Source organism: Cervus elaphus, chromosome 13 (assembly GCF_910594005.1).
Source record: "Cervus elaphus chromosome 13, mCerEla1.1, whole genome shotgun sequence".
Taxonomy (NCBI): domain Eukaryota; kingdom Metazoa; phylum Chordata; class Mammalia; order Artiodactyla; family Cervidae; genus Cervus; species Cervus elaphus.
In genome coordinates, this window is record NC_057827.1 from 57,483,353 (window position 1) to 57,497,696 (window position 14,344).

General features: G+C 48.4%; 1 protein-coding gene across 12 annotated transcripts in view; it reads right to left on the minus strand.

Moving 5' to 3' along the window:
- Positions 1-14,344, minus strand: part of PPIP5K1 (diphosphoinositol pentakisphosphate kinase 1) — a 40,015-nt gene that overhangs the window by 11,763 nt on the left and 13,908 nt on the right. For 4 of the 12 annotated variants that reach the window (XM_043921985.1, XM_043921988.1, XM_043921986.1 and 1 more), the window contains exons 19-29: positions 13,818-13,959; positions 13,401-13,624; positions 12,961-13,088; positions 12,637-12,751; positions 12,366-12,473; positions 11,632-11,748; positions 11,312-11,476; positions 8,292-8,382; positions 5,290-5,415; positions 4,518-4,580; positions 1,099-1,281 (exon numbers count right to left, since the gene is read on the minus strand). In XM_043921985.1, coding sequence (XP_043777920.1) covers positions 1,099-1,281; positions 4,518-4,580; positions 5,290-5,415; positions 8,292-8,382; positions 11,312-11,476; positions 11,632-11,748; positions 12,366-12,473; positions 12,637-12,751; positions 12,961-13,088; positions 13,401-13,624; positions 13,818-13,959 — 1,462 coding nt within the window. The remainder of the gene's footprint in view (positions 1-1,098; positions 1,282-4,517; positions 4,581-5,289; positions 5,416-8,291; positions 8,383-11,311; positions 11,477-11,631; positions 11,749-12,365; positions 12,474-12,636; positions 12,752-12,960; positions 13,089-13,400; positions 13,625-13,817; positions 13,960-14,344) is intronic. The other 8 variants (XM_043921989.1, XM_043921994.1, XM_043921990.1 and 5 more) reach the window with 8 other exon arrangements.

The window sequence follows — 14,344 nt, forward strand, 5'->3', positions numbered from 1 at the left end:
TCCAGAGGGAAGGGGTGCAACTGTAGGTCTAAATGAGAGGTAGGGAGTCATGGAGCTGGGAGGAAACAGCAGATTCCAGGGATCACATACTAGAGAACCAGATTAAGGAGGAGGGTTCGGGATCTGAGAAGGGGTTCATGCACATTTAGGATGTGGGTAGAAAGGCTAGGATATTTGGAAGCTGGAGGGCATGCAATACATGTGAAGCTCAGCTCAGGAAAACACATGCATGAACAGGTTGGGGGATGGAAGTTCTTTCTTGGTTATTTCCATCACATCAAAGCTTCTTTCCTCTGCTCTCACTGCAGACCCCAGACTTGCTAGGATTTCTCTATTCCTTCAGGAAAATGAGGCAAACCCCCGAGAAAAAAGAATAAATACTGATTCTCTGCTCTGAACCCCACAATTCCAATGTAGATCTACATTGTAGGGTTAAGGATAAACCGACTCTAATCTCAGGGCCTGTTGATGGGAAAACAGGTCCCGTTAGAGAATCAAGAAGCATACATCTCAACCACTTTTTCAGTCCCTCATCTTTCCTATGCTTCCTTTATAGCTCTTTAGAGGGACTAAGGGTAGGCAGGACAGCAACATTTATGCAAGACATAGCCTAGAGTCTGACAATGATTAAAACCTACATAACTCAAAAGGATTATACCTGACCATCTTCTAACCTTTGGCCCTTGGTCGCTTCAAGGATGCAACTGAGACCTCTGTGCCTCCGTTAATGGCAGGAGGGCAGGAGAGGTACAGTCCCCAGCTGCTCAGGGCGGCTAGAGAAACATCTGGATTTGAAGATGGTGGTCACAGAGATAAGAATAGATTCCAGGGCAAGAGACTGCTGCTGTACCGAATAGCACCGGGAATAGGTAACATTAGGAGGCAGTGAGGAAGGAGAGTGGGAAGAGGATGAGCAGCCAGCACTACAGCCACCAGGCAGCCTGGCCCCAGTCCCATCCAAGCAACTAAATGCAAGTCACATAACCTCAGGGCAGAGAGGAGAAAGGAGCAGGTGGGCGCTCCTGCCAGAAGTGCAAGAAGCAAAGCGGTCAGTCCCAGCCAGCGCAGTGGCAGCAGCCCGCTTGGTGGCAGGGGTACCGTAGAGGCACTCGGGGTCATCCTGGCCTGAGCGCAGCCAGTTCCGGAAGAGGCGCAGGTGGTAGGAGCACTGGTGCAGGTGATGCGCCAGCGTGGCATCCAAGGACACTGGCCGGCCCCCTGTGCAGTCAGAGGAAAAACTGCGCAGCAACCGGACCACAGGGTGCTGGTCATCCAGCAGCTCTGGAGGGGTTGGGGGACCACGGCAGGAAGCACGGAGATAAAGAGAGAGAAGAGGGAGAGACAGTGAGGGGGGGCGCTGGATGACAGAAGCATTCCTGGGAGGCGGGGCCATTCAGCTCCAAGGTGAGCTAAGAGGGAAGCAGAGACATCAGAGCCATGGTCAGAGCCACGGGGCAGCCCTCGCAGCGGGGAAGAGTACTGGCATCATGCTAAGTCTGAAAGAGGTGAGTCTAAAAGAACGGGCAAGTGAGACCCCATTGGGCAGCAGCCCCGCCCCCGCTTCTCGTTGTGCAGAATTCAGTCAGTGCTTACAGACTGCAGTCACATCTTTCTGGACCGGGTGAGCTGGCCATTCTGTAGCTGGGAACTCCAGTGTACCTGATCGTTCTTGGACAAACCCTAGTTAGGGCTTGCTTCTCAGATGAATGTATTTACAAGGTTGAGATAGAGATGAAAAGATTCAAAGTCACTCGGAAAAGAGGGTCAAGAATGGTATAGGTGATCGAGATAAAGCCTGATGCTAAAAGCCTCCTAAAGACTCAGACCGGGTCGTCTGGACCAGACTCTAAGCCAGCCACAGACAAGGCTGGTGTTAGGCAGCTGACATAGATGAGCAGGAAACCAGGTGACCTTCAAAAAGCATGTAAAAAATGGAATCAATATGTAAAAATGCCGATACTGATTAATCATCCTTCACTCTTGTTCAAATACACAGCCTTTAAAAAGGTACAGGGTCTTATAAACTGATGATAGGATCTAGAGAAAGCAGGATCAAGGGAGCTGAGGACAACTGCTCACAACTCCCAGACCAGGGGTGGGTTCCACAGGGTGACCTATGTGACTATGGTTCCCAAAGACTCTAGTTCGGATGTCAAGAGATTTCTGTATATCCACAGTCACACAACTGTGTGGGTCCCTAGAAGAGAATGAGCTGAGCAGATGTGGTGGGCACACTGACGCTCTGGATGAGGGAGAGCCACCGTCTCTTTCCCACTATATTAGTTCACCTTGGTAAGTTCAGCGTGCAGTTTAGTAAGGGGCCATATTTCCATACTTGAGGCAGGCAGAGGATGTGATGGCAGCTTACCAGGAATACAGGCAGGAATGGGCGGAGGGATGTTCTCCCAACAAAGCAAGGAAGTAGCATTGCCTGGCCTCCTTCTCAAAGCCAGGTCCAGTTTCTCCAGCTGCTATTTCAAAGCCACGCGTCATGGCAAAGAGATGGTGATGATGGACAGTAGGTTGGCACACTGTTGTGAACTAAGCTGCTGCAAGCAATTGCGGACAGAGCATCTGCTCTGTAATTGCTGGGTCGGTCCAGTGACATTTGGCCATGGGGTAGAGCCCTCATATTGTCTTGAGGGCCAAATTAAATCTGGATAATCTCCAGCAAGAGACATAAGAACTTCAAGTCTATTTCTCCTAGATCCCAGATTCTGGTTTCTCAGACACTTTAGCCTTCAAGCTCAAGTTCAAGAACAAAGGCCAGCACAGCCCTGAGGATGCATGCAGGGTATTGGAGGGGATCTTGAAATTACTCTCCTGCACGGTAATTGTCCAGGTCTTTCTTCCTCTCCTCCTTTTGGTAGAATTAATTCTTCTTTTCTTCAATTGGTAAAGCTGCTAACCAAGGCTTCAGGAAACCAGAGATATATACAGAGGCTTAAGGATCTATTTGGGGAATTTGGATCTTTTCTCACAAATTACTTAGGAGAGTTGTGATTTAGCTCTGAGGTCAGGGGCCCAAGTTCCTAGTACTATCTTCTGTACCCCCTCTAAGTAACAAGCCTCCAAGTCCAAATCCAAGGCTATAGTTTGGGGGTTGGTGCATGAGGTTATACTCTGGAGATGACTGTGGCATGAAGGCCAGAAGAGCTTGAGGCTAACCACAGAGTCAGGCCACTCGGAATGGGAAGATCCTGTCACAGGCATGAATGGGAGCAGGGGATGGGGGTGGGGTGTAAACTGAAGATGTATAGACTAGTCAGATTAGGGAGACCCCAGCAGTGCTGAGTGGAGAGGTATGGCTTGAACTGGCTGAAATCCAGCAGCTGCCACTGGCTAAGGAGCAGGTGATCAGTACCTGGAGTTTCTTCCAGCCAGGAGGCCAGGCTAATTTCACCTCCCTCAGAGAGTCTTAGCTCTTGAACAGAAGAAAATCATATCAAACAAAATTGGATTTACCTGAAGACAAGATACAATGCAGAGAGAAACTAAGGATACAAAGGATAAAACAAAGGGGAAGTCCTGGGCTCCTCACCATACCCTACAAACCAGACCACAGCCCTTCAGTCTGGGGTTCACACAGATCTCTAAACTCTCCCACCTTAGAGTGGGCAGACACTGTTCTTCGGTATTCTTGAAATATGATTTATTCCTAAGCTCCCCCAGAGCCCCCAGTAGACATCTCTACTCTTTACCTCCCCTTCTCTGAGGCCACAGTGCTACAGAGAGGCTGGGGCTACATGGAAACCACATGTAAACTCTCACGGCACAATTCTTTTTCCTGAACCTACTACCTCCTACTCCTCTCTCTCTCTTTTATCCCAAATCAATCTGGGCTCCTGTTTTGTAGGCCCAAGCCCTAGGTTAGTAGTAACATAAAGCAGATGTCAGGAGCACAAGAGCCACAAAAAATACATACAATGGTGGGAGACAGGAATATAGAGATGGAACACGATATGCTCAAGACTAATGCCCTTTATGGGTAGGCTTGGGAACTGGGAACCGCAGCACTGTTCCACAAGCAAATTAGTCGTCCACTCCAACAAAAGAACTGGTGAAAAAAATAGGAAAGTCAAAATTATATAAGCTGAGGAGTTGGGGAAAAAAAGAGAAAAGAAATGGGGATGATACAGGAAATACTACTCTCTTCCTAAGAAGGGAAACCATTATCATGTTTGTAGGAAGCCTGGCAGTCATGTGATGGGAAAGGAAGAGGTGTAACTCATGTTTTGGTGACAATGCTGAAAAAAGTGACACAATGGTGATAAAGGTGACCACAGAAGTAAGACCTTGAGTTGCCCCAGGGATCGGACAGCCAGGCTGTGGCTGAGACTAAGGTCTGTCACAACAAGGGATGTACCCCAGAAGGGACAATTAGTGAGTGGTTCATTCACAGACAGCAGGGTGTCAACACAGTGGAGGGAGAGGAAAGTCAGTGTCAGAACTCAGAGGTTAAGTGTCTGGCAGTGACATGGTGAGGAGGAATGACGTTGAGTCAGAAGCAAACGTACCGTTAGTCGGATGCTTTGCAAACGACACAGAAAATCGTTTTACGGCCGGGACAAACAAGAGCTCTGGGGAGAAAAGACATCACGGGGATTATACCCACCGCGGTCCCCGCCCTCTGCTCTGGAATTTGTTCACAACATACTCTGTTCTTTACTGTTAGTAACAATCTGCTCCCACCCCCACCCTGTAGGTCCCTGTCTACTGTATTTCAATCTTTTCCTTTGGATAATCTCCTCTCAGGAACCCGTGTGTCATCTCTACCACAATAAGGCCCCACAAACAGCCCTAAACTCACCACCACATCCTCTTTTTGGTCATTCAGAAATAAAAACCTTTGTAGAAACTCTCATCCCTTCCCCCAATCTCTTCCCAGATTGTTTTTCCTGCCTTGGCTGAACAACTTCCCCATCCCTGACCTCCTAGATTTTCAAGGTACCGCTGCATTCTTCCTGACCATGGGTCGCCCTTTTTGGTCCTTACCCCTACAGGCCAGAATCCAGGAAAGAATACAAAGGTGGAGTAAACTGATGCGGCAGGGCTGTATGTGGGAGATTATGAAGGGATAAGCATAAATAAGTAGTATTCGTATGGCGAGAGGGAATGCAAATGGAGGGGTGGTGGGGGTCCTGGTTCTTTCTCCCCTCAATAACTGAGGCAGGAAACTTGTCATAAGGCCAGTGTCAGTACTATTTAAGCATGAATTGTCCTTGAGCTGTGTCTTTGCTGGCGGACGCGTGAAGAAACGTGTTGCCCCCCCAAAACCCACCCACATACCATCTCGGTGCTTCAGACTGGCGGGTGGTAGCTTTTTGCCTTGGCTGCGGGCGTAGTCCTGGAGATTCGGGGCGCTGGAGGAGCCCCCCAGCACTGTGGTGCTGAACAGCCCCGTGCACTGTGAGCCTGCAAGGCCGGGAGTGCATTAGTAGCCACGCAAAGCTGCAATTACCACACAGAAGTACACACGACTTCACGTGACAACATCAGGTCACACACACACATAATCATTCAGAGCCACCGCCCAGCGGCCACCTCGCATAACCACAGACAGCTATCACTACTGTCCACAGCCACGCTGGGCAAGCCGAGTGAGGAGTCTCCCGAAAGTCTGCTTGGCGGATACAAGAGGCCACTACGAATACAGGGTTAGTCATATTAGGGGAACAAAGCTACTCAGGGATAAACTGTGCTCTCTAGGTGGCTCCCAGGAATGTTCACAGAACAGGTGGATTCCTCTTGCTCTCCCTAGACATAATTCAGTGCTCCTTATGCTCGAAATAGGGTTAGAAGAACCCAGAGATTGAGTCCCTTACATGTGTGAAAGGAAAGAGCTTTGATTGGAACTAGAGACTAAGTTTTGAGCAGTCAACTCAAATACCAAGTTCTCATAAGTTCCAATTCCTCCTAAGTTTTTCATCCAACATCCCCTCCTTTCTGTTCTCCTTTAGCCTTTTTACCTTTCCCAAGAAAGTATGAGACTCACTAAATTTTTAAAGCTGGCATGGATTTAAAGATTGTCCAGTTCAACCTCTTGATTTTAGAGATGAGGAAACTGAGGTTCAAAAAGGATGTCATTTGCTCAAGGTCATACAGTTTGTTCAGAGCTAAGCTGGACTAGAATCTGGGTCTCCTAGCTCTTAGGATCGATCAACTGTGCTGTTAGAAAGGAAATCATGATTTTTCATTGGAAAGAAACAGAGCATTGTTTCTGAAGTGAAAATAGACACGGATTGAAAGGCATGTGAGGGCCCAGGTGATTTATGTAGAACACGCCTACTAACTGCTGAGCACCCTACTCAGGAAAACCTGATGAGCAGAAAAACAGCACAAATCTCATGTTTTTTTTCTGCTCTTGAAAGTTTGTTGTCTTATAAGTCCTATGCTCAATGCCAGATGCTCACAATGTAAGTTCAAAGAAAGCAAATAGAGCTCTTGCCAATAAGAGGAGTAAATAAAACTTGAAAAATCCCTGAAGCAAGTACATCAAGTGAGTCATGTCTCAAATATCTCATCAAGAGGAGGGTTGGGCCCCTCCATGGTCCCCTCTCCTACCTACTACAGCCCACATAGAGACAATGGGCAGGAGGAAACAAGATAAACATTGCAGTTTGTGGGATCTTCTCCTCCACGTCTAGATCCATCTTAGCCAAGACCCCGGGTTTGGTGTGGGAACTTGACATTCATACGGGAAATGGACAGAGGGAGAGGAGGTCGGTTTCCTTTAAGCCCACAGAGAAGGGACTTGCTTTCAGGGGCCCCAACACTTCAGGGTCATCACAGATATCAACAAGTTCTGATGGCTGATAACTTCTACCCTGGAACCGAGCACCATTTCTCTGTATGTCATTTTCTCCTACAATTCATGTGCAAACCACCTCTAGGACAGAGCTCAAGAGAGAGACAAGGACTGGTAAATATGTCTGCTTTTCTTCAGAGAAGCTGAAACTGGCTGGCTCTGTCCCAGACCACCCCCAGGCTTTGTTCTACATTCACTTCCTCCACTAGGGGATTTTTCTGGTGTAGTCCTGCCAGTGCCGTACTGTTCAGCGTTGGATCATCTCAGGGGGTAGTCTTTACCTTACCACCACCATCTGTCCACCAGACTCAGATCTCTGCCTTCTTCTTGACAGCACTGCCCCTTAACTGGGCCAGACATACCCATCCTCTTTCCCAGCCTACCTGAAACCCAGTTTTTTATGGGACTTCTGGGAGAAAGAATTCCATAGCATAGATCTAGACACTTGTCACTTATTTTTCATGCACCAAATCATCTACCTCTTTCTAGGGCTCCAGAAGACAACCTACTCCCATACAATTAGCCTGGAAAGTTCCCCCCAAACCTTTCTTCTCCTTGCTGGTCCAAATGCTGGCCATTTGGGGGCCAGGAAATTGAGTGCCAAGGAGAAAAGTAACAGATAATGAAAGGAGCATAATGGGACAAGAGAGAAAAAAACAGAGTCTAGACCCCACAACATGTGTCTAACTGCCAGGTCTGGGTACTGGCTCACAGGCACTGTCCAAAGATAGCCCCTCCCAAGGACCACTCCCCACTCCCAAAGAATACAATACCCTCTTAGGCTTGGTCCTTCCTGTAGTCTGTGTTCTTAGGAAAGGTTGAATGATGTTCTCCACCCCTCTCCAGGAATCAAAAAAATCAAGAGACATTCCCTCAAAGTCCTGAGAGAAGCCTCTGCCACTACATCAGTCTCAGATTTGTCCCTCAATTTTCAGGAAGGAAGGAAAAAAAATTACAGGATTAGGAGAGGATGAAGGGGAGGGCGTGGAGGTAGGAGGGGCCAGAGCAGGGATGTAATAAACACAGGTCTCAAAGGAAGACGTGGCACAAGTTTTCCAAATGAGGAACATGACCCCTGTTGAGGTGGGGGATGGGGGAGGGGGTTCACAAGTACATCTGTTTACAGCTTTGTCTCTGATGACTCTGAACAGTCACCATCTCTATGGACCCTTAATGTCTGGGCTAGACTGAAGGGACAGATAAGGAATAAGAAGTGAAGCCAGAAAAATGCCCTCAGTCAAAGAAATGGGGGTTGGTGTAAAAAACCAAAACACAAACACCATCCTAGAATGGAGACAATCATCTGGGGTCAAAGTTCATATCTGAATATGGTTTCTCCCACTACATCCTCCCCAGCCCCATCCAACAACTCCACCAACTAGATGACCCCAACTCCCATGACTACGGTTTCCCACAACAAAACTCTAAAGAACAGACAGACACCCCTTCCCAATAACAGGTCAGAGATGCTGGAAAGCCATACCTAGGCCGCTCTGCTTCATCTCTGTCGGTGGCCGTGAAGATGAAAAGAGTCGGTACCCACCAGGCCTCGAGGAGGAAGTCTCAGAAAGCACCTGGGGAAAGAGGACTCTGTATGACCACTGAGACACTTCAGTGGAGCAGTCTAAAACTCAGGTCCTGAATTCCTGCCCCTATGAAACCAAGCAATGTCATAAAGTTTAAGAGCCAGAGTACTTTTATGGAGAAGAAGAATACAAAGTCTAAGAATGCATTTTACAGAGGAAACTGCCCAGGGAACCCTTCTATACTAGAAAGTACTTCTGTTTCCAAGATGCCTGTCCCTGCAGCCCTCCAATCCCAAATCTGAGAAATCATTAGTCAACCATTCTCAGTTCTCAGCAGAGCACAGTTCTTCATCTTTATATCCCTACGCAGAACTCAGAAAGCCAATCACAATAGCTCAGCCACAGTAAGTAGTAAAGCCCAGCCATGCCCACTTCTTTCCATGGGACAGTTGTGGTTACAGCAACCATATTTAGTTTCTTTCTTTAAAAAAAAAAAAAATTACTTATTTGGCTTCACTGGGTCTTAGCTGCATCATGCTAGGTCTTCAATCTTCATTGTAGCATGTGGGATCTACTTCTGTGACCAGGGATTGAACTCCAGCCCCCTGCACTGGGAGCATGGAGTCTTAGCCACTGGACCTTCAGAAGTCCCCATACTTAGTTTCTTATCTGAATCAGAAGCCCTCCCCTCCACTCCTAGAGACATGAAATGAATTTCCAAAAAGCCTGCAAGGGCTCAGTTACACAACCCCCAACACACACCCTCCTCAGCAGTGTTCTGAGTCCCTAAGTCCCAGAAGGCAAAGACAAAGGCAATCAAGGAAGACGAGATACACAGGGACACCTGTGTGCAGGAGGCCAGGGGCACGGTGGACACAGCCCGGGACTGTAGGCTGATGGTGGGGGAAGGCCAGGGGAGGTCCCCTGACCTCTGGTGGTGCCCTCCCCTCAAGGGGATCAGGTCCAGGCTCGCTGTGCACTGAATGCTCATGACCTGCAATCAGGCCGGGTGGAAAACCGGTCACGGCTGCTTACACCCCAGGCTCTCCAAAGCCCTAATGCCCACTGGGCAGAGGCCGTTGTAGAGCCGGAGAGGATGATCACCTAGGGCACGGCTGCTATGAAGGTCACAGGTTTTTAATTCTAAACCAGTCCAAACACATAAGAGAAGAAGGAATGGTAAGAAGGGTCGTAGTTGATAAGAGTAAGACTACTGATGCCTATACTTGTAAAACAAGGAGAGGAACTATTAATATGAAAAGGCTGCATGAACAAACAGCAGAGAGAAGATTTTCTTGCAAAGCTGAGGAGAGTATCTTGGGCAACCATCAGCCTGCAGAGCCATGGTACAAGCAGTACCAGTAACTCAGAGATAGAAATCTGATGACAACAGGGAGCTTCCTGTAAGCCTGAAAGAAAGAAATCAATTTCATCAAGTTGGGAAGATAATACACTGGGAGCTCTGCTTTGCCTATGTCTCTTGGCTGCTTAAATCGGAAGAAAAGGGGAGTCCAGCACAACAGTGCCAGAGAGGCTGACACGAATGGAGAAGACACTGGATATGGAGGAGAAGTCTATTACTGGACAACTACATGTCATTCTGTCCATATGGTCTACCCACATGAGTCAGCAGGGTTCTAACGTACTGTGGATACGAAGTTAACTTATATCTCAAGGAGTGAATGACACATACCCCAGCTAAAGAAACTGAGTATTCATGACGTCAAGTCCACCTTAATCAGGAAGAAAAAGACGAGTCTAGAACAGAGGCTGAAGACTGTCTGCTCCAAAATCTGAACCATGAACCTTTGGCTGAACCTCCGTAAGCTAATCATAGATTCTTCTGACATACTTCAAAATGGAAAGGCCCGTTCCTCTAAGACAGAGAACTGGTACCAAACCAAGTGAACAGATTCATCTGTCAAAGCAGGATCCACACCAGTCATGGTCCTGAGACAGGGCTGAATCATGGGGTCAAAGAGTGTCAATGAGCCAAAGAAGGAAAGGATCTCTCCAGGAAGAAAAGACCAGAACTTTGGTGTTTACCCCAGGATAAAATGTAAGATTTACAAAAATCCTTTCTTACTAATAAAAAAATTTAAAAAAAAAAGAAAAACAACAACAACAAAAATCTATGGCTGATTCATATCAATGTATGACAAAACCCACTGAAATGTTGTGAAGTAATTAGCCTCCAACTAATAAAAAAATTAAAAAAAAAAGAAAAAAAAAAATCCTTTCTTCTAGGCTAGAACCAGGGCTAGACACAAACTCCAAGCACAGCAGAACACAGGCCCAGGTTGATAAACCTCATCCAAACAAAGGGGAGACAGACAGACCTCCAGACCTGATTTCCTTTCTGGAATGAGAGTATAGATAACTCTAAAGGGGTTAAATGAAAGGGCCATTTTTAGTAAAGTGATATTTACTACTATCAGAGCCATAATATTTACCCAAGACAACAAGAAGATGGAGAGGGCTTGGCCTTTAATCAACTGTATTGTCTTCATTGCCAACTGTTTACTGAGCATCTATATGATGAGTATTACTTGTATTTATATATTACAGATGAAAAAAATTGAGGCTTGGAGAAGCTGCCTGTCCAAGGTCACACAGCATCTATCAAACAAGATTTTAGCCCAGAGTTCATGCTGTTTCTATTACATTCTCTTCATTTTCTTTTAAAGAACTGCCTTTTCAAATGCATCCAGAGGCCTCCTCCTCAATCTCATCTCTTGAAGTCCTTGTCTCTCAGATGGCCCTCACCAGCATGTCTTTAACTTTAGAAGGAGCCTCCAGCTTAAAGGAGCTTTATGGGGAGACCAGCTGTGAAAGTGACATTATGGGTTACATATACATCAGGGGCAGGAGGACTCTGCTTAAGGTCCCAAGAATTCCACTGAAGGGATTCAGAGATTCACAGATATTGTCCTACGAGCATTTCTACCACTTCCTTCTCCCAGGCCCCTCCCATTACCTCCATGGAGCCGGCTTTGCGGTTACGAATGAGGGGTGATTTCTTTGGGAGGCCAGGGCCCTCAGAGGGCAGGGGCGAGGTCTGCAATGCTCGGTCTGGCTCATCTGATGCCTTCGCGGGGCACAGGTCCTCCACGCTGCCTTGGTCTGCTTTCCTCTCCTCATTCTACCCAATAGCAGGCACAGAAGGGAGAGATGTTAATGGCCTCCAGCCTCCTACTCCAGTCTCTCCAATCCTTTCAATTTCCCTGTACTGTTTCAGAGTTTTCCTCCACTTGGCTCCAAAATCCTCCTGTCCCAAATCCCAGTGCTCTGACCCACCTCAGAAGAGGCTGGACGGAATCCACAGCCAGTGGGGGCACTGCCTTCTTCCTCAACGCCTTTCACTCCAGGGCTGAAGTGCAACTCCACGTGGAACCGCTCCTCCGACAAGGGATCCTACGGGGCATCACCAGAGGAAGGGGAAGTTGGCGAAGCTGAGTGTGGTGGTGGAAGCCCAGGTAGGGACAACGGAGGAACTCAAGAGGTCACAGCCTTGCAGGGAGGGCTGAGGTTTCAGTGTCTCACCCTCATCTACAGTAACAGCTCCCCACAGTCTAGTCTCATGGGATCCTCATGCCATCACCTCCGCGTGACTTTCCAACTTCCAGTTTGACAATGGAAGTAGAATGGGGAATCTCCCCCAACCATCTCCTGCAGGAATTCAGCTTTGCGACAGGACACACAGCAGCACATTTAAAGGTATCTTTGGGGAGCCAGATGAAGAAAGTATATGTGTGACAGTGTTTGAGAGGAGAAACATTATTTTTCTCACTATAACACTGTTCAAATTCCATGCCCTCCCTAACGTCAGAGCTCTGTTCTCTGGTATCTCTCTGACTCAACATCAACCCAGAACATGTCTTTCACTCCAGGGGGAACCTCCTGGACACACTCTGCGTGCTGCACTTAGATACTGGATTCCACAGATTCTAAGGATGAGAAAGTTTTTCCCTAAAAGGAGATGGAGGAGAAAGAAGGGGCCCTCTCCTCGTCCTGCCCGGTTAGCTCCTCACCCGGGTGTTGTCCTCATAGAGCATGATGACAATCTGCGTCATGTAGTTGAGCTCTGGGATGGCACTGAGATAAGCCAAAGCTCGCTGCCACTGTGTATCCTTGGTTTCCTGCCAAACGCGAGAAGAGGCGGGCCAGGGCCCAAGGACGAGGGCGTCAGCGAATGGGCAGGGAGACAGGAGGAAGCTTGCAGTGGAAAAAAGAGTGAGGAGGAGAGTAAAAGAACGCTGGGACAGGAAGCTCATAGGCTGAGGGAAGAAGGAAGATCCTTACATCCAGAAGTCCCCCATAGCGGAAGACACTGAGTAGGGAGTGCACGTGGCTTTCGCTGGTGAAGTATAGACGTGTTCGAACATGGCGGCCTGGAGAGAGCACCCCTCGGGAGTACCTGAGACAACAGCCGGGTCACTCGCGCTGTCAGCCCATTGTCTTCCCGGCCCGCCACAAACTCCCTCCTCCCGCCTCAAAGCCTCCCTCCTTTCCATCCCAGAACCCCCTTCCATTCTTGGTTCCCCAAGGGGTCCCAGCCTGGGTTCCCCCAGAGCTCCCTGACACTCCCCCTCCCTCCATCCAGCACTCCGCCCAGCCCTCCCTCACAGGGGATGCAGCTTGTTGACAGACTCATCCTCGTGGGTTCTCTGTAGGTCAAGTAGTATCTTCCGCAACAGTGGGAGACAGAAGCCCACGGCAATTTCCAGTTTCTCCTCCCGACTGATGCCGTATTCCTAGGGGCCACAAGCCAGGAATAAGCACCTCAACAAATCTCTTTTTCCTCTCGCCTCATACTCCCAGGCCCAAGGTCATGCTTGTCTTTACCTCAGGTCTCGGGCTTCTTCCCAGTTCACTGCATTCCTCCTCCCTAGGTTTCTCCCCAGTTAGCCTCTTCGGCTTCCTCAAAGCCACGATTATAGCAACTCAACTAATTCCTTCTCTAGCTTCCTCCCCCTGGTTCCCACACCATGCTTCCTTTCTGCCTCTTCTCTCCTTCCTGCCCCAGTGCTCCTGGCCCCAGACTCGATCCCTTCCATGAGACACACCTGGGGAATAACTACATCAGCCAGTGCCTTAGAGAGACGGAGCAGTTCTGCCGTGCCTTCAAGTCCCAGACTCCCATTGTGCTGGACATCATACTTGACACAGTCGTAGATGTCAGGGATCTTACTGATGTCATAGCGCCCACTCTTCTGCCGGAAGTCGCGCTCCAGCTTGCTCCAGCGCTGCAGCATCAGCTCTAATGTCTCGCTGTGGTAGAGCTGCAGGTCTGGAAGGCGGACAGACAGTCAGAGAGAGCCAGAGGCTTTATTTAGCTCTAACCGAAGACCCTGGCACATCTGAAGCAGAGCCAGAGAGATGAGGATGACTTGCCTTGGACACATACAGGAGGGCACGGGGTGGCCTGAGGAACCCGTCCACACCCAAACCCTGAAAAGGAAGACAGTAGTGTTCGAACCCACCTACAGACTTGGGGTCCTGCATCCGTTCCCGGATCTGGTGAGTGAGGTTTTCAATCAGGTCAAATACCTGATCACAGACCTTCACAGGATTCTGGATAACAGCCATGGAGCTGAGCAGGGAAGTGCTTCCAGTGGGAGCCAGCTGTGGAGAATGGAGAGATGGAGAGCAAGACAGACTCAGTGCCAACTGCCCAGGCTCCTGTGCGCTCATCACAGAGACTGCCAGCAAACTGGCTCTGTCTGTCAGCTTGCTCCAACAAGCATTCTCAGGCTTCTGGGAACACTAGCAGTTCCAATGAAGGGACTGGCTTAGCACACAGCTACCTGAGAATGGGTCATCTTAAAAGTTTTGAAGTCCAGAGGAAATAAAACAGATCTAAGTCTTCTTGGAGGTTCTAAAATACTCAGAGAAAATGCTGGGGAATAAAGATTCAACCCAAATCCCCACAGAATGTTTTCATGAGTGGATAATAGAAATGACATTATCTTATTCCTCTAAACAAGATACTAGCTTGAACCTAGAGCAG